The 25864-nt window shown below is 42.1% G+C and overlaps 4 protein-coding genes across 5 annotated transcripts in view; 2 read left to right on the plus strand and 2 right to left on the minus strand.

The window, feature by feature from the left end:
- The window catches only part of msh4 (mutS homolog 4), a 6172-nt gene extending 3853 nt beyond the window's left edge, over positions 1 to 2319 (minus strand). The window contains exons 1-8 of the mRNA XM_031847844.1: positions 1946 to 2319; positions 1589 to 1762; positions 1344 to 1507; positions 1102 to 1212; positions 782 to 897; positions 520 to 693; positions 273 to 445; positions 112 to 179 (exon numbers count right to left, since the gene is read on the minus strand). Of these exons, the coding sequence (XP_031703704.1) occupies positions 112 to 179; positions 273 to 445; positions 520 to 693; positions 782 to 897; positions 1102 to 1212; positions 1344 to 1507; positions 1589 to 1762; positions 1946 to 2147 (1182 nt within the window). The 5' untranslated portion in view covers positions 2148 to 2319. The remainder of the gene's footprint in view (positions 1 to 111; positions 180 to 272; positions 446 to 519; positions 694 to 781; positions 898 to 1101; positions 1213 to 1343; positions 1508 to 1588; positions 1763 to 1945) is intronic.
- Positions 2320 to 3745: 1426 nt separating this feature from the next.
- vcpkmt (valosin containing protein lysine (K) methyltransferase) lies at positions 3746 to 5843 on the plus strand. The gene is made up of 5 exons (XM_031847849.1): positions 3746 to 4008; positions 4216 to 4329; positions 4421 to 4493; positions 4636 to 4755; positions 4872 to 5843. The coding sequence occupies exons 1-5, from the start codon at positions 3752 to 3754 to the stop codon at positions 4974 to 4976; spliced, it is 669 nt and encodes a 222-aa protein (XP_031703709.1). The 5' UTR covers positions 3746 to 3751; the 3' UTR covers positions 4977 to 5843.
- A 6730-nt stretch (positions 5844 to 12573) lies between these two features.
- Positions 12574 to 15183, minus strand: arf6b (ADP-ribosylation factor 6b). Its single transcript, XM_031848147.1, has 2 exons — positions 15069 to 15183; positions 12574 to 14812 (listed from the first exon to the last, which is right to left on the minus strand). Exon 2 carries the CDS (start codon positions 14175 to 14177, stop codon positions 13650 to 13652), a length of 528 nt encoding a protein of 175 aa, XP_031704007.1. The 5' UTR covers positions 14178 to 14812; positions 15069 to 15183; the 3' UTR covers positions 12574 to 13649.
- A 2869-nt stretch (positions 15184 to 18052) lies between these two features.
- On the plus strand, positions 18053 to 25774 carry aspg (asparaginase homolog (S. cerevisiae)). 2 transcript variants are annotated; one of them, XM_031847946.1, is made up of 9 exons: positions 18053 to 18571; positions 19785 to 19911; positions 20303 to 20338; positions 22430 to 22541; positions 22779 to 22904; positions 23011 to 23094; positions 23963 to 24089; positions 24207 to 24319; positions 25513 to 25774. In XM_031847946.1, exons 1-9 carry the CDS (start codon positions 18325 to 18327, stop codon positions 25711 to 25713), a joined length of 1173 nt encoding a protein of 390 aa, XP_031703806.1. In that variant the 5' UTR covers positions 18053 to 18324; the 3' UTR covers positions 25714 to 25774. The 2 variants fall into 2 exon arrangements, with proteins under 2 accessions (XP_031703806.1, XP_031703807.1); XM_031847947.1 differs by lacking the exon at positions 20303 to 20338 and having other exon boundaries at positions 18056 to 18571.
- The last annotated feature ends 90 nt before the right edge of the window (positions 25775 to 25864 follow it).

The following is a 25864-nucleotide window of genomic DNA, read 5'->3' on the forward strand; positions in this document are numbered from 1 at the left end:
ACACACACACACACACACACACACACACACACACACACACACACACAAAAGACATTCCACTGCAATGAAATCATCTTATGCAACTGTGAGTACTGAAAGTACTGTACGTACCGTTTCCTGCTTAGGGATTTGGACAAGAACAGAGAGCAGCTGGTCAATGTCAAGGAAGTGAGCTATGGCTAAGGAGTGCAAAAAGAGCACATAGTCAAATACTGTGTTATGCTCCCATCTCCAGCATGCACTTTACATTTAACGTATGATTAAATCCTGACCATTCTTCAGGCCGAAGAAGAGCTCCTCATCCCGCAGCAGCTCTTGTATGGTGTCCAAGCGAATGTTGATGGTGTCCACATCAACAAGAGGCTCCAGAATATTGGAGCGCAACCGTCTCGCACCACCAGATGTTTTGGTGTGGTTAAGCACCCCTAAAAGAGTATGCTCGCTCCTGTAGAGACAGACTGAACACTCACTGTACATGATTATACAAGCACTACACATGTCATGCTCTTGCCCTCTTACCTGTGGTCTCTGTTATTGACAACCAACTCCAAGTTGGCGGCAGATGTAGAGTCAATCATTGCAGTCTGTTCACTCCCTTTAAAGTTCACTTTGAGAGACTTGCCAGCATAGACGGAGTTCTGGATGAATTCTAAATATTTCAGCAAAGCAGCGGCTGCTGCTAGGCAATAATACCTGGAACAAAAAAATCATGATCATTTGTAACAAAAGATTTGTGTTGCAGTATTTCTATTTTTATACATTATTGTACTCAGTGGCGTACTTGGCTTGCACTTCCATGAGGACAGTGCCAAATTCTGGAGCACACAGCTGCTGGATGTACTCCAGTCCTTTCCTCTCATTAAAATACTTCCTTTGGATAGCAGTGAAAGCTACTCCCTGACAATAAAAATATGTAAACATTACCACACATTAACATTGAACAAAAACACATGTCAATAGGTGGGATGCACCATACACAGTTCACAGTAGTGCCAACCAGGAGTGAGTGAGTGAATGAGTGAGCCACCTTCTTCTTTGAAAGTATGCATTTGTTTCACTGAATTGTGTGTTTTGCTTATGACTCCTATACTGTATTGGTACCGGGAAGTTCTCTGTGATGAGGTTGAACAGCTTCGTCCCTTTCCCCTTCTCACTGGCTGTGTCTGGCATAAGTATTTCCAGTGGCAACAAGATGTGAATCTTGGTTATGACCTTCAGAAGAGTAAAATAATGAATGAGACAGGAGTTGCCTATATTTCATAGTCTCTGCTGATGATAGCCATGATTAACAAGCCAATCAAGCCTGTAGGTTGTACTGTAGATTTTGACCACGGATTGGTTACCTTGGCATACGTCCCAGTGTCTGCAAACTGCGAGAGTATAAGCTCTGGACATTTCAAATTGAGACTGGCCATGCCAATCTCTCCCCGAGCCAAACCGCGCCCTTCAACCACTGCCACGATCACAGAGGCACCGGAGGTTGCTGTTGCAGAGGAGCTGCTTGTTGCTGCAAAAACACAGGAATCAGAATTAGAAACACAGCTTCAGCCATGTTGACATGTTCAAACATGATGTAGGGCTGAAGTACCGGTGTGATCGGTCAATGGGGTGCGTGCTAGCTGTGCGAGTGTGGCCCCAGCAAACCCTGGTGTCCTCCTGAGTTTTGGTGTTCCTCCACGGCTGCAGAGGGAGGAGCTGTCCGAGGTAGATGCAAGGAGAGATGAATTGATCCTGCCTAACAGGAAGCTTTGATGCAACTGACCTATGTCAAGACAAAACATGAGGAGAGGGCCTGTGTCATATTATTACTGCCGAGCCCAGAGACAAGGTTTTAAGTATTACAAATGTGGGCCCCATTGTTATTATTATAATGTCTCTAATCTCATTTTGTATGCTACTGTTGTGACAGTAAAAGATGCTAAGTGTTAGCTTAAACTAAACTCACCTGAGGCCGCTCGGGGGAGTGATGGACCGTGGCTGGAGCTCGTACTGCCTTCATCTAAACTTTGGTGGGATGAACCGGAGGAAGCTGATCCGGGATCATACGAGGTAGTTTCATTTAGTCTGCTTCTGTCCGTTAGGGACACCCCCCATGTCTGTCCACATTCCGAGGTGTCACCGACCTCCTCTGTGCTGCTACGAAACATTTTAGAACCTCGTAAAGGCAGAGCGGTATATTACCAAACTAATAAATACATTTGAGAATGCTAGTAACAAAAAAAAAGCTGCAGTCAACTAAACCCTAATTTGCGAAAAACACGGACGCCTTATGTGGAACGCAAAGAAGTCTCACAGTTAGCTTTAACTGTTAGCTAACAAACCCGCCTCTGCTAGCTACGCGCGCGATCATGTCGGATCCTGTAAACTAGCGTCTGCGCAAATCAGTCACGTGACATTTTAAAACCAAGACGATTGACAGATTGATTGATTGACATTACTGACATAGTTATTTAGCCTATATTTTAAATGATTGATTGATTGGCTACACACAGGAATGCAGTGTGCACCTCAAATCCACAATAACTCAGTTTAATTGACCTAATATAGGAGATCAAACATAATACAGTAAAAAAGAAAACGAAAGATATTAAGAAGAAACAATTGTTGTGATATTCAGAGTAGACTACGGTGTCTATGGGCTCTTTTCATGGATAACGAGTTTATACACATTATAAAAAGAAGAGCTCAGAGATCTCATATTAATAGTCACATGATAGTCTTTTTTATTGTATTTATTTATTTAGTTTTACCAGGTCTTGGGAACTTTCTGAAATAACACAGATTTTGATTGACATTTTCAAGTTACATCTGAAACTGAAAATGAAATGAAAGCACCTTAATTGTAGATTGCCAATAGGAGGCACACAGTGAAATGGAAATGGTCACGATGAGAACAGTATACGCAGTGAAATTGATTATAGTATGGTTTGTATGACTTATCATTTGGATAGTTTTTCATTTGGATGATTGATTTAGTTACTTTTGGGGATGTATGAATTGGAGTATAGATTTTAAAGCAACCGTCAAACCAGGAACAAAACCATATCACTTTACACAATTCAATGTTACACAGAAATACCCTATACAAAGATGTGATCATCATGAGTTGCCACTAGACCATAACGTCATAAAATAGGCTGGGTAACAAAGGTAACAGCTATCCAAAAGGTTAAGCAAAGCATGACTTGACAAGAAGAGGAACTAAAACGAGTGAAGAGGAAGAAGGAAAGAGGAAGCAGCTAGAAGTACACATACATACATACAATGATAATACATAGCCTGAGGGGTGTTTTGACAAATTAGCTTTCCAAAGCAATATGCATCACGTGTTTGAGGTCAAGATCTTGACCTTATAGTCTGAAAATATTTGTCTGTGCCTTGTGGTGGAGGCCTGACATACCCATAGACTGCATATAGGACATAACTTATGTTGTCTATTTTAGATTTATTAAATATATTAGATATATATTACATTAGAAAAAGAGCTGTATCACTTTATATCTCAAAACAGTTGACAGTGCTGCTGAAGGGCCTCCATTACTTTTATTAGAATAATGACTACCACAGACAGTATTTTACAGAATGAATACTAACATTTTGCTAATAATTTGTTCTTGTGCAAAAAAATAAGTTGTCTGCCTTTTGTGTAACGTCTGTTCATTCGGTGCACTTGCCCTGATATGAAGGGTTTACTCTTTTATTCTGGAAAGATCAAACCGGAAGTCCTCTACCCGTTCCTGCCGCGGCCAACATGGCGGCGGACGCAGATGAGGGGGATTATTTTGTGAGAGAAATTGAGAGAAACAACGGGTGTACCCTGAAGGTGAAGCAGTGCTACTTAGGAGACGTTGGCTGTGTCGTGTGGGATGCGGCCATCGTTCTGGCCAAATATTTAGAGACGAAACAATTTTATGACCCGTCCTCTGGAGTGAACGTCTGGGCGGGCAAGAGGGTAGTGGAGTTAGGAGCTGGGACAGGAGTTGTTGGTCTGATGGCAGCAACACTGGGGTGAGATGACCGCTTAGTTTGTGTGTTTACGTGTTACTCTGACCTTAAAGCATCGATATACATACAGTTAATACTAGCTTGCTAGCTGAGTGAACGACAGCCATGACATCCTTTTATTTTTGATTAAAACCTTAATGAGAATATTAAAACTACCAACGCACAGAAAGCCAAAGGGCAGTTTTCATTGCTTTGTGCTAAATCCCATAGAGCTGCAGTTACTGTGACGGACCTGGAGGACTTGCAGACCCTGCTCAGAGTGAACATCCAGGAAAACCAGGCACTCATCAGTAGTGGATCAGTAACTGCCAAGGTACTGAAATGGTTTGTACTTATGTTTTGTTTTTTTGGATTACATTTCTATATCCAAGCCACTGTTTCAACAGATTGCAAACGGTTTGATTTATTTTTATAGGGGTGAAGATGTGTCTGACTTCTGGCCTCCCCCACATTATGTCCTTATGGCAGATTGCATCTATTATGAGCAGGTAACTTACAAGAGTTTTCTACTTTAATCTAAACTTGACCCTTTGCAACTTTGCACTGCATCACCATCATTGTAAATCTGAATAAAACATGCGTGTACACTGCATTTCTCTTTGTAATCTCTGATCATTTATTTCCACACAGTCCATTGTTCCACTGGTGGAGAGCTTGAAGCTGCTCTCTGGACCAGAGACCTGCATTATTTGCTGCTATGAGCAGCGCACAGAGGGTGTCAACCCAAAAGTGGAAAGGCAGTTTTTTGAGGTGAGAGCCCAACTGTGTGTTCCATTTGTTAATACTAATAAATAAGTAAATACATATTAAGAAGATGAGATATATGGCATCATCCCTCAGTATGTTTTTTTTTTGTTATCTTTTAGTTGCTGCAAGAAAACTTCGACTGTGAGGAGATCCCTTCAGACAAGCAAGACCCAGAGTTTAGTAGTCCAGACATCCACATCCTGCTCATCCGGAGAAAAGTCTGATGTGCCCCTAATCGATGTATCTTCATTTTTGCACTCCTGGCTCTTATATATATGACTGTGCTGGTACAGTGATTTGAGTAAAACAAAATGGCAAATTAAAAAAAACATTGTAAAATGTATTGTTTTCATACACTATTAAACCAAGTTTATATAATATCAGTTTCATTGGTCTGTGTAATTGTAGGGCTGTGAAGGTAGATGGCAGACATGTGCAAGCACAGACATGACAGCAAAGGCTTATCTTTAGTCAAATGTGTTTAAGCGAGAGGGGTTCGCAAATAGACCAGGAAGGGACTGAACCATGTTCTTTTGGTGTTCATTTGTATGTTTGAGGTTGAGGATCAGTCTTGCAAATGTCTGTGATCTTTTTAAAACGGTTTCATTCAAAACACAGTGAAAGCCCAGAGTTTACAGCTCAGTAAACTGCAAACACGAGACTTACGGTGCTTTTGCTCTTGAGCATTTCTGCTGTGCATGACTAAATAAACATTGTTGCAGGTCATTACATTTGGATAATACTCAGTCACATGTAAGATTAAAATTGTTGACCTTCCCCGAGAGATGAGCAGCTACTGACGGCCATCTTGCTGTAAGAGTGGTTTTCACTGTAACTTAAAGGATTTCTTCTAATTGTGAAATAGGTATGTCAATTCAGACATTGCCCATTTTGAGCACTAGGGGGCAATGGTTGCTTAAATCCAAAAAAAGTATTCAGAGGTGTGTAAATGTTTAGTCTGTGCAAAAAACAACAACCTGCAATTAGAGTATTAAGCCAAACTGGTTATCTAATAACTTCATTCTAATTTAAGTTGCAAAGACATTGTTACACTATTAGAATTTATCACATTGAGAGGGGTGAGAAAATAAATCATGACTAAATTTATCAATCCATAGTTTATGTTTATGTAGTTTACCCATGCTTTTTAAAAACTGAGGCCAACATTGTGTATGCTAGCTCCTAGCCCTCAGTGCATGGGGAATTCCACCACAAGCCCCAGATTAGCTGGAAGATTATGGCTCTTTTTCAAACATAAACCATGAAGTACGCCCGTCCTCCCACAGGCATGCAGGGGCCCCTCGCAGCCTTTCATGCTGCTCTCTGTTTACACAGTGGAGCTGTAGCGTAATGAGCGGGGTGGCCTCCAACGCTCAGACCAAATAAAAATGCTATGTTGATGTTGACATGGGTCGAGTCAACACTGAACGTCTCATTAAAATCATCAAATCATTTTATAGAACAATGCAGTATGGAGCAAAGTTTGATTATGCATCAGTATGCTCCTCGTGCTCATCCTCATTTTTTTCTCTATATGGATCCTGGAGTGCAAAGCTAACCTTGCCTGAAATGTGCTTCTACTGTAGGCCACGGCAGGCACATCTGTGATGGCGTACTGCGTCTGAAATTAATGATTTGATTTTTAATTTTAACAGAAACAAGCAGCTCTTCATAATTAATGCCAAATCATCGTTTAAATGCAACATGAACTGTTTGCTACTTGAACCAGTAGAACTCTTCCTGTTCAAACTATTCGGTTCATTATTCCAACTGATCGTGAATGTTTAAATGTAGCCTATGACGGAGAAAGACAGAGGTGTGGTTGAATATCACAATTTAACAATCTGACCCCTGGATCTTGGTTGATGATATGGCCTATCACAAGAGAAATAGTGACATTCATGTTTTTTTCTTTCATTGTTACAGTTACTAGAATGATTACATCGGATCATTTACAATAATCTCTCCCTGTGGCCCATCTCTGAACTCTCACTTCTGCCTGGGCCAGCTGGACTGCTACAATCTGAGTCAGCCTACTATTGAGGTCTCCTTTGGCTGTGACCAGGATATGTTCAGCTAATTAAATTGACTCACAGCTGGTATTAAGTCCATGTCCCCCCAGTGTGGCGAGGACGGGACCCAGAGGGGTTATTGGGAGATTAGACGGGAGGCGAGCTCCGCGTGTCAACATTTCATCCTCCTGTCCACGTCCACCCATATCTCTGTCAGTCGAATCATTTACAATCTATTTTCCAGTCTCTGTTAACCCAAAATCATTTATATAATGTAGTTATAGTCTTCTTGTGGTTGGCTAATTAGGCTGGCACTACAGGGGAATCGGGGAGGTTCGGAGTAAATGAGGACAGCCCACAGTGAAGCAGCGGTTAATTGTTAATCTGTTATCCTATACGCGTACCAGTAGATTCCAGTGACCGTAAAGAGTCATTACTGAACATGTGGCGTACATGCAGCATGCACCAAGACAGAATGGGGGTATTTTCTGCCAACAGATGGTGCTATTAGTAGAAATAGCTCTTACCTGTGTTGAAAACCTGCAGTAAGAACAACACAGTTCATGTCCTCATAAATAGGCCACACAGAGGGCTTTAACATATAGGCCATTTATTGATCATGGCATGGTGATGAAATTCGTCGTGGCTGTTTTGTTTTTCAGTGTGCTATTCGTTCACCTGAGATTCATGTACAATTCAACACCAGGCCAGTCTGCACTTTCTGCACACACAACATAGGGAAAAACATCTGCACGGACTCCATAATGCGCATGTATTCCCCCCCTTTGGTTCTTTTAAAACAAGAAAACATGAGGGAGCAGTGCAGCTCCCCTCCAAACCAGATGGGTGGAGGAGAGTCTGACTCCGTGCAGCCTGTGTGGTGTGCACCACTTTGCTGCATCACAGCCGAGTGACACAGAAGATCCTTTGTGTCACCATCATCACGCTGCCTGGAGCCAAGAAACGCTGTTCCAGAAAGGAAGACTCATTTTCTCGCTAGCTATTAGGGAGTGGCTCGAGAATAGACATCAAACTGGGCTGATTAAAAATAGAAGACGGCTGCATAAATGTGTGACTCCTCTGATCATGTAAAGGTGTCTAACCCTCCACCTCCACACACAGATCATCTTTTTCTCTTTATGCTTCAGGTAATGCTTCACTTTAGGCTATACACAAAGAGACAACAGGCCAGAGCTCCATTCCAAAATAGAGCATGTGATCAGTCACCCCCCCCCCCCCGCAGGGGAACAAGAGGAGGGCGGGGGTGCTGTTAAGACAGCTGTGCTGCAGTTGAGAGGGGACACAAATCCAGTACTGTGAGAATATGGTGCACACTTGCCCCCTTCCTCCATTACTGTAAATACAGGCATATTAGCACTACGACACACCAGTGATTGTCCATATCAAAATTAAAAGAGCTGAACACAAAGCTGTATAACTCCTATTAGTCTCTGTATGCAGTGTTAGGTCATAATAAACGCTGCGTATAATATTAGTGATGGTTCAGTGTGGCTCTAGCGTGGTATCAGTAAAACTGGAATGGTGTATTGATTCCTTGCTTGAACTACCACAGGTTTTGCGGAGACTTGACTGCCTGTGACTGCTGTCCCTACTGCATTCTAGTGCAATGATGTATTTGTCATCATTAGAATGTGTGGCAGCCCAGCACCAAGCGAAGAACTGCAGAATGGTGGGTGCAGCATCTCTCTCTCTCTCCCTCTCTCTGTGTGTGTGTATGTGTGTCACCTTTTCCAAAGTCATTACCTCTCAGTAGTCTGATTCTGCACTGTGTGTGTGAGTAGTAGCACCTGACTAGCCTTAGAACTGAGATTTCTTCCCAAGCCCAAACTGTTGTCTAATCCAGAGGTAGTGTCACTCTAAACACTGTCTCCTCAGTAATTAACAGTGATTGTGTTTGTGTCAGTCAGTGTGTAGGGGCTGTGCGTGAATACATTGTGGCTGGTGGATCGTGACTCTTCTCTATGTTACTGTATACTTTGGTATTAAAGTGTTTCGGTGCGTGCTGAGGTGGTTGTGTAAATCCAAATTACAGATGCCACATGGCAAAGGTCAGTTCATGCTCTGCATACTGTGTGGTGAAGAATCTCAAAAAACATCCAATTGATTTCATCTTGCTTCAGAAACAGATGCACTTAGATTTCCATTCCTCGCAGCACCATCCATAATGCTGACCCCCCCCCCCCCCTTTTCATATACATAGCACTGCTTTCTGCTTACATCTGAAGGCAAGATGGTTAACCCTCAGCTATGATCCTCTTTACTCTCTGTGTGTTACAGCTGGGAAAACACAGCACATGAGTCCAGAGACACACTGGTTCACACTCAAACAGCTGTGTCAAACATCCTGGAATTCTCAAGAGGAACCAAGTGGACAACTTTCAGAGTTTTCACATAATGGAATATAAACAGATGCCCCGAGGCATAAAAAAATGTAATGGAACTGAGATTGGATGGTTTTTAAAGTGGAAAAAACAATATGATTAGAGGCCAGTGAGACTCTACAAACAAAACTGTACGGTTAGTGGCTTAAATGATGTAGTTAATGCTTGTTTGAGTACTTACCAGCACTTAATAATAATTGTATGCTTCTCTGAGTTTTTCATTTCACCACAGCAAGTAACCTTCCATTGCAGATATGAATGGAATGTATTTAGGACCAGTGCCCAGAGTGCACCTTGGACTTCACAGCCTCACATTTTCAACCTTATTTAGCTGGCCCACACCACAGCATAGCCCCTAATCAAACCATAACACTTTTTTTAGATTGTTTCTGAGTAAAAACCTGCACCCACACACCTGCAATCAAAACCAACTCAAACCACACCTACAATACAAACAGCTAAGAGTGCGTCTGCGTGAGGGGTTTGCATTGCAGCGTGGCATTCAAGAGCGCTAACCACAGCAGGAAACCTGAAACAACTTTCAGCCACTTCCGGACTTGTTTTACACTGAGCTCTGCGTGAGCTCATTATTTAACAGCTCACTCAAAGAGGCTACTGAAGGTGCAGAGAACTTAACCAGCAGACGGAGGGAGAGTTTTTTTTTTTATAACTGTCCTTGAGGATAAGCAGCCACTGAACCAAGCTGTGTGAGCTGTGGCTTAGAGTAGGTGTTCCCTCCTACCATTTGGCAGATAAATAAACCGCTTTAGTAACGTTGTTGGCCAATGTGCACAAGAATACATGTGACTGCAGGCATCTCAAATCCTACAGTTATTCATCCAGCTGGGTGTGGCTGTTGAACTGTAGGCCGATGTTAAGCCACGATGACTTCAGTCATAAAGGAGTATTACATGAGTCCTACCTGCGCAAATGCTACACTGCAGCTGGTGTAATGAGGAAGTGAAGACAGTGAGGAAGACAAACCACACCCCTGAAAACCACAAGCATAATTCAGGCTGGGTTTGGAGGCATATCAGACGTGCAGCTGTAACACCAGTCACCATAGTTATTCCTGAGCTGTTTTAAATCTTTGTCAAGTTGACGCAATGACAGATGTCATTGCGTCAAAGGGAGAAGAAGAAAAAAAGGTGTGTTCCAATATTGCAGAACTCTGCTCACAGAGAGTGGGGTCTCTTTCAACTTCTCTCCACTCTTCCTCTTTCTATGTAGAATAGAGGAACTTACAGGAAACTTGTAGCACAGTCATCCTCGTATGTGACGATACCAAAAGCACCAAGCCACACTGGCAGAGATCTCATCAGGTCGCTGTCATAGGAACTTCCCTAACAAACAGGCGTTGTGGCCGCCCGAGACAAATCTGTCATATACTGTACCTTCTTGTAGAGGTATTTAAGTCCCTTACCTTTTTACTTTTTGAATTATGCCACCAGTGAGTTAGGATTCTGAAATAATGCTTTTGCATTGGTGAGATGCTAAATGAACACGTCGCTGTGCTGCAGGGAACACAATTATATTCAACACCAGTCTAAGACTTCATTAAGCAAGAGGAATGACGCCTATTATACCAAACAGCTATTACTGAGCTTTCCTCTGTGACCTTTCCTCTCAGAAAGTGTATGGCATTCCAGCCCAGCACAGAGGGAGTCGACATAAGGGCCAGGAGGTCTCATCTTTACAGAGGAGAGGTCATAAAGCATTGCTTACAGTTTCTGTCCTTGCCCTGGGGGCCCCAGTGTTACCAATAAAGCTGTGAGGATCATATGGTTGTAATGAAGTGGTGGGAACCAAAGCGGCCATTACAGCCCAATTAAACTGCCATCAGCATCTAATGGAGGCCCTTGACCAAGACCTTATAGAAGGCTAGTATTTACAAATACCCTTGGAAGCTTGCATAGTTCCTGGACTTCCTGGATCATTTCGATTTTTTTTCTGATGGGGAGCATTTTAAATCACGGTTGCAAGAGTTGTGTGGGTTGTGCGGAACATCTCAGCATTAAATCTGTCTTTGTCACCTGACCTGTGTGACGGAAACCTCTATGGTGCTAAAGCAAACATCCTGAGGCCTCTTACAGCAACTTGCTGAGCACCAGATTCTCCACACAGGGAATCCGCCGCCATGATTATACAGCCAGTAGCTCGTAGATGCAAACATTTGTAGGATACAGTGTCAAACTGACACCTATTATTGTAAATGCAAAGCTAAAAAAAAAATGCAGACTCTGTGCTTTTTGAGCAGCTTACATAGTGCCAGTTTTTATGTGGAGGTGTAAAACACTGGAAACAGTGCCCTGCAGTATGCCGAGTGGAAGAATCCTAAAAATCTGTGGAATATTACTGACTAATCTTCTGTAGCCCTAAACACAGTAGTCAGACCATTTGTCACCATTAATCCTGTCTTTGTCAGGAGTGCAAACACACTTGTTAATCAGCTTTAATGGAAACTAAAACATTCTTTCACTATGTCAGAATTACTACTAAACATTAGAACTTTTAAAGGAACTTTTTACAAAAATACCTAAACTGAAATGATTATTCAGCAGTAGCAGGAATGAAATGTCAGCATTTTAGCAGAGTAGAAAAGGGGAGTAATACAGACACTCATCTTCCCAACATATTGGAAACACTAAAGATCGGACAGAGATTACACTCACTTTTGAGAGATTATATAAAAACACAGATTATGCTCCTGATTATGTGGAAAGAGTGCAACACATGGTTGTGAGTGGCTCCCATGTTTAAAAAGGTGCATAAATGGTCTCATTAGCAACCGGCATCTGTTCATGTAACTCATAACTCAAGCGTTTATCCTATTTACATTTCTCAACACCAGCTCTGCATTAGTCAACTAGAACACACAACATTCCCGCTAAATCAAAACAACCGAGACTCGCTTTTTGATGCCAGTCCCAACTAATATAGCAAACTCAGGAAGTTACAGCTGACAGCTCAGCATCAACTCAACTGTGCCTCACAACCAACACGCAACATTGAAAAATAATTCACAATTCAGCTGTATATCTCCACTGCAAACTATGACGTGGCTCTGTTGTTGCTCCAGAAACACCAGCAGTTGGACTTCCTGTTTTGTACATTTCCCCGCTCATTTACTGGCAAGGGAACTGAGGCCAACCACTTATTGAGGGTGGACATAAACCCTTTATGAAGAATCTGCCCACTAGCACTAAAACACAAGAGAATTTTAACAATACAGACCTCTACTTTTAACTAGGAGCATTCTTGAAACTTTCCCAGTTTTTTTTTTTATACCGCTGTTCATATGTTAAACTACTTACAAATAGCTTAAATGAATATAACTTTTGGCAGATCACTCACAGGCCTAGTTACTCCAACTGCCTTTAATCCTTGAAAAAACAAACAAACAGAAATAGATTTAAAATCACTTTTTTAATAAGACATTACAATGACATTGTTCTGTACATGGTTTCCCCCCCCCCCAGTCAAAATAAGAGTAAGAGCTGCACCACAGGGTGTCTTCAACATTTCACCAGTACACAGCTCCCTCTGACTGCACAACAGATGGACTCTGATGTAGGGTTACTGTACTTTCGTACTCATGCTACAGATATAGGCTATCATATAATGTCCCGATACTGAGACTAATCAACTGTGGAATCAGATTTAGAGAGCTCGGAGCTGAATGACATTCCTTTGGAAAGATTGAGTCAACTTACAACATGTCACCCAAAATCAAAAATGCATCCCAACAAGCATGTTTAAGAGTTACTGGAGGCCCATTTGTTGAATATCGAGCACAATTAGGTATCAAGACGTGACACGGAAGGTCAATCAGTAAACTATAAAGCCCACCGAGGGGGATTGGGAGGGGTATCGAAACATGTCTCAAGTAGTTTTCTTCCTCTGATGTCAATGAAATGTAAGCAATGGTGATTTATTTCTGCTTTATTTTTCCCTTGCAGCAGTCAATACCATTAAGAAATACTTTTCATCACAGTACTGTGTTCAAACAGATGTCAAAGTCCATCAAGTATACCGTGACATTAAAGATCTCACCTCAGAAAGACAGGAAAAAAAAAAGATCAGAGTTCAATGCAACAGAGACTGAAGAACCTTGAATAAAAGTTTTAGTCCAAGAATGAAGACAAACGCTTCAGCTTCATTAGAAAGAAAAAAATAATCATACAAACAGGGCAAAGAATAGGCAAAGGCGGTGATCTCTCTGGCTTTAACATTAGGACCAATTTATTCAATATTCATCGAGCAAACCCCAAGATGATGAATGTGATATAGGCCTGCTACAGAGTACAAGCAAACTTTAAGCCAGCAAACCCAGTTAAAGATAAATTAGTCGTGGGGTAAACGTAGTATTAAAAATAAATGGGAGATAATCAACTTCTTCTTCTTAACCATATTCATTTTGAGAAGTTATTTGTTACTTGCAACGGTATTATAGTTTTGACCTAAAACAGTCAGCACTCAATCATTAAGATTTGTAATTCGAGGTTAGCCATGTCAAGCCCTCATACAGTCCATCACCTGTGGTCGCACATGAGGGCTGAACGTACCAATTCCTATCTCTGATGCGGGTCAACCCGAGCTTCTCTTGGATTTCGTGTGGCTTCATGGCGTCCGGAAGGTCTTGCTTATTGGCGAATATCAAGATGATGGCGTCCCTCATCTCCCGGTCATTAATGATGCGGTGGAGTTCCTGCCTCGCCTCGTCGATGCGATCCCTGTCCGCGCAATCCACCACGAAAATTAACCCCTGGGTGCCCGTGTAGTAGTGTCGCCACAGAGGGCGAATCTTATCTTGCCCCCCAACGTCCCAGACGTTGAACTTGACGTTTTTGTAGGTGACGGTCTCCACATTGAAGCCGACTGTGGGGATCGTGGTGACAGACTGTCCGAGTTTCAGTTTGTAAAGGATTGTTGTCTTTCCCGCAGCATCAAGTCCGAGCATTAATATTCTCATCTCCTTGTTGCCGAAGATTTTAGACAGCACTTTACCCATTTTGAACTCTTGTGCATAAATACTTCGATCCTAACGAGAAAAAGTCTGTTAACTGTGCCGATGATGATTCACTTTGTTATAGCTTCAGTTTATGGGCTTACTTCTGAAAACATGACTCAGTGAAGTGCATATGTGGTGAAAAAAAGTCAAAAATGCACACCTAACTGAACAGTACTTAATGGCTTTTTACTTTAAAGTATGTGCCTCCAGTGAAGTTGTGGGACATTTATGTTCAAAGTATCACAGTGTTTGCGGGCCCTACGCACAACATGGCACGGTTACACTAAGAACTTGGCAGCAGCTGTTGCTGGACGTTCATTTTGTTGCCCAAATCAACATAAAGCTATGTGTCAAAGACAGGCTGTGGCGATTAAAATGTGCCGAGAGCAGAAGACGTGTGTAGATAAGGCCCCGAAAAGGCCGCGGTATTTGTGAGTTCCTTCTGGTGTCCGGTCCTCCACATCGGGTGCGCCCTTGTTCTCTTCACCGCTACCGGAGGAGAAAAGCAGCTTTCAGCGGCTAGTCCATAAAGCGTAGCGCCGGGTAACTTCACCCTGCTGCCGGCGTCTTCGAAAGAAATCCTCGGTGACTCAGCAACACGTGTATCCACTCATGCAACTCCACTTCTTATCCCCCTGAAAAAAAAGACATTTAGGAGGCGGGTCAGACATGCCAAATTAGCAAGCTATCGCTCATGGCTGCTAAAGAGGGCTAGCAAGCTATCATTAGCTAACTGTTAGCTTGTTGCCTAGCAAGCTAGCCTAAGGCTAACAAGATAACGGTACTTAGCTATCGCAAACTGATAATATCTGGATACAAAATACACGAGACAGTCACAAAATGTTTGACTCACATCTCCTTGAGTTAAACATTAAAATATGATCAATTTACCTCCTATCTCCCCCTCCTGTCTCGATAAATACACCCAGCTCTCGTCTTTCTCCTGTAAGTCGAGCTGGTCGCAGTGCTGCTACACCGGAAAGGTGTGGAGCTGCATTAACTGCCACTTCCTCCCGTCGACTTCATTCAGCTCATTCAGCGGCTGCTGCCTCGTACGCGCTGTCTAGTGAACCCACGATTTCTAGCATTAAACAATAAAATACCCAAACTTACATGAAATAAAATGAAACGTTATTTATATGTACACCATGTATCTAGTTATTAGTTAACGTACATGTAACGTTATGGTTTATTTTTTATAGCAACTTTGCCCGTTAACGACCCTGCTGCCTTCTTTTATGTTTCTTTGAAGTAAACACATTAAATATGAAAATATTTTGTTTACATAATAAAATTGAATATGGTATTGGTAATGTTTTAATATCTAATGTTGTCGTCTGATTAGAGTGGATCTCTATGCAATGTAAAGGGTAACACCACCCCCTTGTGGCAATTACAAGGCTTTATAAATTCACTCAGTCCCATGAACAAATTATTTTGTGCATTTTGTTTTGTCTGTTTTGACAATCCTCTGTAGTGGCGAGGGGTTGTCAAGCTGCTCAAGTTTTGTTAAACTCAAATTAAACCATGCCCAACCATTCCTCCACAGTGCCCCACTGGGGGTTTTATTGGTAAAGTTTACTACTAAATGCCAAATGTATTCATTAACTGTTTGATCATCTCTATATGTATTTCAACTGTTTTTAAAATGTTCTTTTGCATAGACAGTGAACAGATAGACGAAGCCACATGAGTATGCAGAGATAAATAGAAACAAACTGGGGATGTTTGAGCATCTGTATTCAGCATTTAAATTGTCTAATCTGTTTAACCAATCCTAACCATATTGCTCGTGGGTATAACGATGACTTTAATTTTAACAAAATATAGAATCATTTTTACATATCAATCATCTATTTAACTGGTATAATATAATATTAAATAATATTGTAATACTCTTAGTACCCTGGCAAAACAATATAATAATATAATGAGAAAACATTATTCTAATCCAATCCAAACATTGGAACTCAGTGTGAGGTCACTATAGCCTGTCTGATTTCTTGCACCTTACTCAGACACCCACAAACTGCGACTGACTGACTTAACACTTATTTTTATACTCCCATTTATATTTAGACTTTTTCATATCTTCACAACACTGTCTTGCATTGCCCTGTATATTGCACATGTTTGTACCTGTTTTGTAAGTTGCACTGTGGGTGCAGTCTGAACGTTTCCTTCACTCCCATTGAATGTTGCATCATTCATTCTTTTGATTTGCACTGAAGACCAGAAGAAACACAATTCTGTTCCTATTGTACTGCACTGAGGGATGACAATAAAGTCTCTATTATCTTATCCATTACATTACATTACAGTCATTTAGCAGACGCTTTTATCCAAAGCGACTTACAATTCAGATTCTATCACATTTCTACACCGTAGGCACAGCTACGGGAGACATTTTGGCGTTAAGTGTCTTGCTCAAGGACACATCAACATGTGACTAGCAGAGCCGGGGATCGAACCACCGATCCTCTGATTGAAGGTCGGCCCTCTCCACTTAGCCACAGTATCCCTTAATAAATATTCATATAATTAATAAACATTCAGCTGGTACTGTATTGGTACATTTTATTCTATGTCAGTATCTCAAGTGTGGGGAACTGGGAGACATACACTGAAGTTAAATGGATAATAACATTTACATATAAAATATACATTATTTTATTGAAGTTAAAGTGATTATCACATTGTAGAAATACTCTGTTCCTGCATTCAACATTTTACACAAGTAGAAGTACAAAAATATTAGCATTAAAATGTACTCAATGTACCAAAAGTAAAAGTACTCATTATGCAGCATGTCCCAATTAAGAAGGATTATGATTATTGGATACATTATTGTGTACATCCCTTTAAACAAAAAATATGAAAGAAAATATGAAGTTATTCATTTAATTTAAGAGCATCATAGTATAGAGCAAACATTCATTTTGTTATTGCTACAGTCTATTTTACAAAAACACAAGAAAGGAAAACCTGATTACGGGACAAAGATGCATTTGTTTCTTCAAGGGATCATATAGAAAACGGTTCCTATTTTTCTAATGATTCTGTTCTCGGTGTATAGGATTTAGGGGAATTATTGGCAGAAATGTAATAAAATTATGTCTGCAATAGTGTAAAATGACCTGAAACTAAGAGTCCTTGAGTTTTTAGTTACCTTATAATGAGCCATTTATATCTACATAGAGAGCGGGTCATCTATTCTACACGGCCACGTTTTTACAGTGGCCCAGGCCGGGAATACCAAACAATGAGCCTTTCGTGTTTTTACCTTGCCTGAAGGCCACTATAGTTCTCCGACATGCTTGGAAAGGGAAGGGTGAGCAGAGGGTTATTCAGTTAGATGCAATCTGCAACCTTACCAATAGATGCCACAACATCCTACACGCTGCTCCTTTAAACAGGCATATTGCAAAGGTGGCAGTCTGAATTAATTATACAATGAACACACACACACCAAATGGGTCATGGCGAGAAAGGATCTGAGTTTTTAATGTAGGGTTTGTGGTCATTGCAGGCACGTCATCAGACAGCCTAGGAATCATGAGTAATGTATCCACCCTGCCCTCGGGCCCCAGTGCAACCGCTCTGTCTGCACTGTCTAGTTACATCCCTGATACAAAGCAAGATGTCATAGGTAGTGAGGTTACACTACTTTATTCAAGTATTTTAGCTGCTGCATTCACTTACAGAACTCTTGAGTATTACATATTATTCAAAACAATTTCTAAAAATATATACGGCCGTTTCATTGTAATGCTGACCCGCATACAGTAGTGTGGAGGAGGTTTGCTGCAACTGTCCATCAAGTGTGTTGCTCTTGACGTCTCACCCACATCTCTGACGTCAGAGTGGACACTGTCCATCAGCACTTCAAGGTCACAACTACGGATAAGGGTCCTGGGGGAGGAAGAGACATGTACTGTGGGCTACAGTGATATGTAAATATCATTAAAACCCTGGTGTCGCCCACTGTTTAATCACATGATAACGATTAATCTGCTTTACTAGGCCGCAGGATCGGTGCCATGTTTCAGCCTGCCTGCAGCTCCTGAAGGACCTCGTTGTTGGTGTTGGAACAGTTGCAACCAGCGTGTTTAAAGGGCCAGTACCCGGCGCTCACTCTTAAGCCGTCATGGCGGACTCCAGCTTCAACAACCTGACATCCCTCGCGCGGGCTTTATCGCAGCCTACGCTGGATCTGACAGAAGTGACCGATGCCGTCTCTCACCAGAGAAATATCCAGCTGCATTCACGCAGGAGGAGAAGGTTGTCGAACTCGAGTGAGTCCGTGGAGCCGGCGACTTCCCCCTCCGCCGTCGAGGCGCGAGTCCTGGTTATAAACACCGGAGGGACCATCGGGATGACGCTTCATGATAATGGTATACGGTCATCGGAACGTAATGGATTGTTTTTCTGTCCGGTGCCCTGCAGCGTGGCAGCTCGTTAGCACAGCAGATCGCGTGCCGGTAGCAGCTTCGCTGCATGTTCTCATTTTACTGCGAGCACGAGTTAAATTGAGCAGCTGCGTGACAACATGCGAGCGCTCCCAAAATAGTCCTGCAAACAACTTATGCTAAGTGGAAACTACGTTGGTTTACATCCGTAAACTTGACTCCTAAATCCAAATGTAACACTGAATATTATTTTAGCGATGAACAGTACATGCACATTGTGAATCTATCGGGGAGGTCAAGCTAAAGACAACAACTTTACAAGCTGCCCCTCTTGATGTAACTGTGGTGGGATCACATATTCTCTCAATGAACAACTAGATGTTGATTTAAGGGATTGGGCAAGTTCTGGAGCGGGTAGTGAGGCTGCTGTGAGTAGCCTAAAATCCAAGGCCATCCATCAGTGTTTCACTTCCTGTACACTCCATGGACATGGACTCTGTAGTATTTACTCACCTCTTAAAGGTGTTTGTTGTTTTGACAATGCTATATAATAACATTGTATTGTGATTGTTAGGCTTGTAATTTAATCTTAAAATGAAATGGCCTGGAGATGAGTCACACTTTTGTCTGTGGCTATGCAGGTCCATAATGTATATGCACACACCTCATGTGTCTCTCACATCTGGTAAGTTTAAAGACTCTGGGATCACCAATGTCTAGATGTTGCCATTCAATCTGCTAGTTTGACAATAAACTAAGTGTTTACTAAGGCCCGCCTCCCACAATGCAAAGCTCTGCTTTAAGGTCGTGTTTGCCGGGTGACTTCCCCTTTACTGTCACTCTGATCAAGTCATCCTGTCTTGATTCCCGACAGTATGATGACTTATGCTCATGTGGCTGTCAGCTGCAGTGGTGCTGTGCTCACTGTATTCACAGTTCTTTTTTATTGTGACTAATTTAGTGGCCTAAAAACTACTAACTCATTGTATGTAAGAATCATCGTTGGAGGGGATTTTTAAGCCCGTGCAACAATGATACTTCTTACAATTACCACTAGGGTTCAGTATGAGACTGATGTTTGGTGTTGAGCTGATTGTAATGCCTCTTGTGCTTTTCTCCTAAACTGTTACTGATTAACAGAGAGCACGCTAAGAAATATTACAATAACCCCCTTTTTAAATATTTTTGTGACCCACAGTGCTTGCCCCAAAAGCCAATTCTTTTGTGAAGGGCCTGCGCAAGCTGCCCATCCTCCACGATGAGTTGTATGCCCAGCAGACCTGCCTGTATCAGTACTATGGATCGGAGAACAGCCTGGTCCTGCCGTAAGTGAACCCAGAATTCTTCCCCACTCAGTCAGAACATATAACTTTATTTAGAAAACGTACAAAAATACATGTTCTGCTCTTCACACAGGATGTTGTATCATCTACTCCAAGGCGTTTTATATAATGTATATAATATTCACATATTGTTATGTGGGGTTTTCACCATCTAAATACCTAAGGAAGCTTATCACAATATTTTTTTCTTCTTAGTTCGAAAGAATGTTACACTTTATCTCATGTAAAGTTATTGGCCTGGAGAGCTGAGCCTGTCCTAAATCATATTGTTTCTACAGTACTTGCAAACCACTGAAGATTACAGACTACATGGAAACGAATCACTGTCCTCAATGCTTTTAATGACTCTAAACTGCTTTTGTTGCTTTAACAGGAAGCCAACGCCCCATTCTGACCATCTATTTCATGGGTGCTGTAGCACTGGTAGCATTGTTTGTGCTTGAGAGTGGTTGGATGTCTCTGCAGTCCTTGAGACCAAATGTTTGGGTGTGCTTGCCTGACAGGAAATGCATGCCGACGTGGCCCTAAATACCAGGAAGGACACATGAGCACGGAGCTGTGTATTGCCTGAAGTATTTTTGTGTCTCTTTCTCTTCGCTTGCTAATATCACCTCTGTCATCAACACGCCAGCTGCCTTAAAGTATCCCAGCTGAGATAGCCTGATGTTTCCTGGAGGGTTTATTTGTGAAAAGCTGCTGTTGGCATACTAGGAAAAGCAAAGCTAATCTACTCCATTGCTGTTTGTTTAATCCAGGTTGTCTTGATCTCTGGTGCATGTGCTGTGGAGCCCCTTGTGACAGGTCCCCCTCAGCGATCAACAGCCTCTTAATGGTCTTAAATGTCAGCGATAGTGGGGGCGCCTCCACCAGAATCGTACCCTTACTCACTCATTTCCATACCTCCTTCATGTTGACTGCCACTGTGAAAACCGACTGAGCGGCAGCAGGATGTGCGGTAGAGATAAGATACATCAGGCGGTGGTAGACTGTTTGTGGAGCTTATAAGAATTATTTTAGAGGACTTCAACCTCGCACTGCTCCCACACCTTGAGCTACCACACAAGAGCTTCCTGTTTGTGCATTGGCTGCTCGGTAAATGTCTTAAAATGTTAGCAATCAGTTAACTTTGAATAATATTAAAAACCTTTGCTAACTAATTGTTTGGGGGTGAGAGCATGATTCACTTTTTAATATTTGCCCATCCTTGAGTTGGCATTGTGTTAATATATGCAGGCTCATATGCAAGTCTAATCCTGTTGATAGTACGTGGTTCCAGTCTATGTTGAAGGAGGGAATTAGTTTATTGATTTGTTGAAAAGCTTTATTCATGTGATGTTGAGAGGCAACGCCACAAGACTGTTTGCCCCCCCCCCCCCAACCTCCAACACTCCTCTTCGAGTTTTTAAGTCCCCAATCATGCACACGCACAGAAACACACAGGCATTCATTATTCTTAAGCTATGAGGCATCTCAGCACGGCTATGCTAATGTGTAGCGTTGCTACACCTTAGGGTCCACTGCCAGATAGATGAATAATTGGTGATTTGAATAGTGTTTTCTTGTGGCACTTTGGCTTCAAGATTACCAACAACATATGTTCCAGGGTCCTGTGTGGACTTAAGGCTAATTAGAAGAGTGTCCTGTAGGACCCCCGGTAGGGTGAACTGGGGCTCGTCCTCCCGCTGGTCCATTCATCTCCTGTCTTCATGTTAGAAGGCTGCCTTATGGTAATGTCGGGGGGGGTGTCCCACCCTGTTTCTTTAAAAGGGAGATTAAAATGAAAATCTTTCCATGGCTCTTCAGCCAGTCACGCTGCCTAATGTGGAGTGTCGCAGGTGGAGCCATGAGACGCCCGAGTTAAAATCCACATAGAGGCAGCATGAATTATGTATACACGAGAGGCTCCTTCCCTGGTAACTGGAAGGAAAAGAGAAACATGGACTTTCGCCCCCTAACCTGAAATGGCTCACCGAATAACCCTCAAGACAATAATGTCCCTCAGCGTTGCCTGTGTTTACCATACACAGCGGTTAAGCTCCACAGAACATTAAGTCTTTGCTGTGGAAAGGGGAAATGGCGAAACAGTAAAGTGCTGCTCTCTTTAACAGTATGCAGACATGCCCCTCCCTTTTACACTTTCAGAATCCTCTGTGTGTGTCTGAAACAGGTTTTGGCACCCTGCTGCTGAGACAGAAGGCCCGGCTAAATAGACTTTGCCTCGCTTCATAAAGTCAGCTTGGTTTTTAGCATTCCCCTACCCTCCTTTAAACTCACTTCTCAATTTTAACCTGAACTTAATCCAACTCTGTTTAACGCGCATGATGAAGACTAATGATCATTTGTCACAGTGAAGATAATAATAATAACGTGTTTAACCGTGTGTCCTTGATGTATTTTGGAGTGAACGTTTTTGCCTGCAAAGACTAAAACCACTGATTTATTTTGGGCAGTTGGTCCCGTTTGAACTTGTGTATATAATGACAGAACCTCTCTCTTGCAGGCTGAGTAAAGACAATCAGAGGATAGTCTACACTGTTATAGACTACAACCCTTTGCTGGACTCCTCCAATATGACCACAGATGACTGGGGTAGAATTGGAAAGGACATTGAGGTACTTGCTGCTGGATCCATTTCATTGTTAGGTTTCTGATTGCCTCCATTTCAAATACAACACCTAATGATTTATGCTTTTAAAACGCGAGGCATCAATCCATCCTATAATATTCATATTGCTCATAAAATATACGATATATTATTGTAGAAAAAAAGATAATTGTCTTTACGCTGCCATCTAAAACAATCCACAATATGTGTTTTTTTTTTTTTTGGTTTTTTTTCTCTTCTCCAGAAAAACTACGAAAACTATGACGGTTTTGTGATCCTCCATGGCACAGACACTATGGCTTACACAGCCTCTGCCCTGTCCTTCATGTGTGAACATTTGGGCAAACCGATCATTCTCACCGGATCACAGGTAAGCTGCTGTCTACAAAGGGCCCAACAGACAAAAAGAACAAAATGTGTCGGCGGCATTTTAAATATTCTCTGCCCTCTGAAGACAAGGCCCATTCTGTCTTCAGGTGCCCATCTATGAGATGAGGAATGATGGCAGAGACAACCTGCTGGGGGCGCTGCTGATCGCAGGCCAGTTTGTCATTCCCGAGGTGAGGAAAGGGAGATGGGACATAAATGAGACTCGGCTACTGTATTTGATTATTAGAGACATTTGGCAGCCTCACAGGGAAAACATGAACTATTGCCTTATTTGTGAAAGAAACGGAGAGAATAAAAGACTCTAGATGATCACCAATAGTGACTTAGATTTCATATGTGGGGTTTAATAAATGCTAAATGAGTTTTAAATGAACTGCAGAATGAAAATAAAAAACCTTTTAATATTATAACCCTGTATATTTGTTAATAAGTTGAGAAATACGGTGAGATCTGCAGAGAACGGTGTCACTACTGGCATGCAAGAGATAACAAAAGCTCTCCTAAACGACTTGTCCGGTGAGAATACTCTCGAGTGTTTCGCAATACCGAACAACATATACTAGAACAGGAAGAACACTGAAAAGTGTTTTCACACATTCATATGGGCTGCCACGCAAGGTGCAACCTGCCCATCAGGATCTAAACTAATGCTCAAACACACACATGGCTCAGCCTTTGGGAGCGATTTAGGGTTCAGTATGTTACCCAGGACACTTTGACATGCGGACATCAAACTGCCAATCTTCTGATTAGTGGTCGACCTGCTGAGCCAAAACCACGTATCCACAACCCAAATGCAGTAAAAAAACTGTGTCCGTTGAATTTAATTTTGCTGCATTGAGGGTTGTACTTAAACAGACTAGTATGTTTTTTGTGAAAAGCATTTTGCAATGAGTTTCTAGAAAACCGTTCCATCTGGAGTCGGGTGCGCACAGGTTTTCATGCATATGTTAAGTCCTGCAGCGTTGAAAGGATTTTTTTTGTCTTCGTAGAGGAGCAAATGGTGTGCAGTAAATGTATGTCTTTATCTCTATTCAGGTGTGCTTGTACTTCTACAACAAACTCTACAGAGGGAACCGTGTGACCAAGGTGGATGCTGGGAGTTTCAATGCGTTCTCCTCTCCTAACTTGGCTCCTCTGGCCGTCGCTGAAGTGGACATTACAAGTGAGCCGGTGGCGTCATGGGTCTGTCTTCATGGGGAAAATAAACGTTGCGTTTCTCCACTTTTAATCTTTTTTTTTTTTTTTTTTTTTTTTTTTTTCCCTCCGTCTTGTCTTTTAGTCAACTGGGATACAGTGTGGAGGGCAAACACCACGGCAAAGTTTCAAGTCAGCACCGAGCTGAATAGGAACGTGGGCCTGCTCAGGCTGTTCCCAGGAATCACTGCTGCTACTGTAAGTCGCTCAGCGCCTGAACCGGACCAGAGGTGTTCACTTTGTCTCTGTCACAGCCCCCTAATGTCCAGAGGTGTTGACTCGTTGTCCTTGGTCTTCGGTTGATGTTTCTCATAACAGAACATAACAGATCACTCATTACCTGCTTTGAATATAAGTATTTGCATAGTACTAAAATTCACTTTATTTCACCTGATGTCTTTTCATTATTTATGGATAATTACAGAAAAATCAAATCCTCACAAAATGTATTTAGTGAAATGATGATGGGTAAATGAAAGGTAAATTAATCATTTTACCAGCTTGGTGCCAATTTCAAGTTTTCCTTCACAGTGTATTAAAATGTAATTAAAAAGATGTCCAAGGTAACCGGCTGTTCAAAAACTACTGTTTTGTCTAACTGCAATAAAATATAGTTAACTTTAATTTAATTGCGCTATTACCCGCCTTCCGTTACCTTCCCGGTCATGTAAACTGCCATCAAAGCTCAGCCCAGAGAAAGATGAGAGGGAGTTATGGGCCATGACCAATCACCCTGTAAAGAGGGAGGACTGGCGTAGATACTGTAACATCCCCCTGCAGAGGCTGCCGGGAGACTGGCTTTACTGTCTCAATCTGCTCACACTGCCCAGCTCGGCTATCAAGACTTTCTTACAGCCTTTAACTGCCTTTTACGAGGCGCTGTTTTGATTATGCACCAGGCTCTTGTGTGCCCACTGTCTCTGCTGCACGAGAGCTTCATTGGTAATCTGCGTCAAAACTTCTTTAGTCAAACTGCTTATCGCATCAGAAAAATACCGACCGAACTTGGCACTTTTAATGTCGCCTTCTTCTTACGTTTTATGGTTACTGCTTTGGTCTTGCCAAGTGACTTTATGCTTGCTAACACCTTCAGATTAATTGCTCTCCTTCCTGTCATTTCAGTCATCTGCCATTCTAGTCATACGCCATGGCTAATGATGTGGTATAGGGCCTCCCGGTGCCAGCCAACTGAGATACTGGTTGCATAGACGGCACCAGATGGGCTTTTAGGAGAGTGAATGGTCTCATGCATTAGAGTGAGAGGGGCTGCAGGAAAAATAACACGGAATACTAATTCCGCAATTTGATTATGCGCAGCTGAGAGAAGCCGGTCCAGTTTGCCATGAATCCCGGGCGTTTGTAATGTGAATCCTTGGTATATCTGTGTCCAGGTGAGGGCTTTCCTGCAGCCGCCCATGGAGGGTGTAGTCCTGGAGACCTACGGCAGTGGAAATGCCCCCGATAACCGACCTGACCTGTTGGAGGAGCTGAAGAAGGCCACCGACTCTGGTGTCATCATCATGAACTGCACCCAGTGTCTGAGGGGGACCGTGTCTGCATCTTACGCCACCGGCAGGGCACGTCACTGCTAGTCAACCCTCACCCATTTCTACTACATTTTGTGAATGTTGAATTTCCCAAGTACAGAATGAATAGACTGTGTATGTATATGTATGTATGTATGTATATATGTATGTATGTATGTATGTATGTATATATATATATATATATATATGTATGTAT

The sequence above is a fragment of the Anarrhichthys ocellatus genome, unplaced genomic scaffold (genome assembly GCF_004355925.1).
Source record: "Anarrhichthys ocellatus isolate YVR2014 unplaced genomic scaffold, GSC_Weel_1.0 scaffold7, whole genome shotgun sequence".
Taxonomy (NCBI): Eukaryota; Metazoa; Chordata; class Actinopteri; order Perciformes; family Anarhichadidae; genus Anarrhichthys; species Anarrhichthys ocellatus.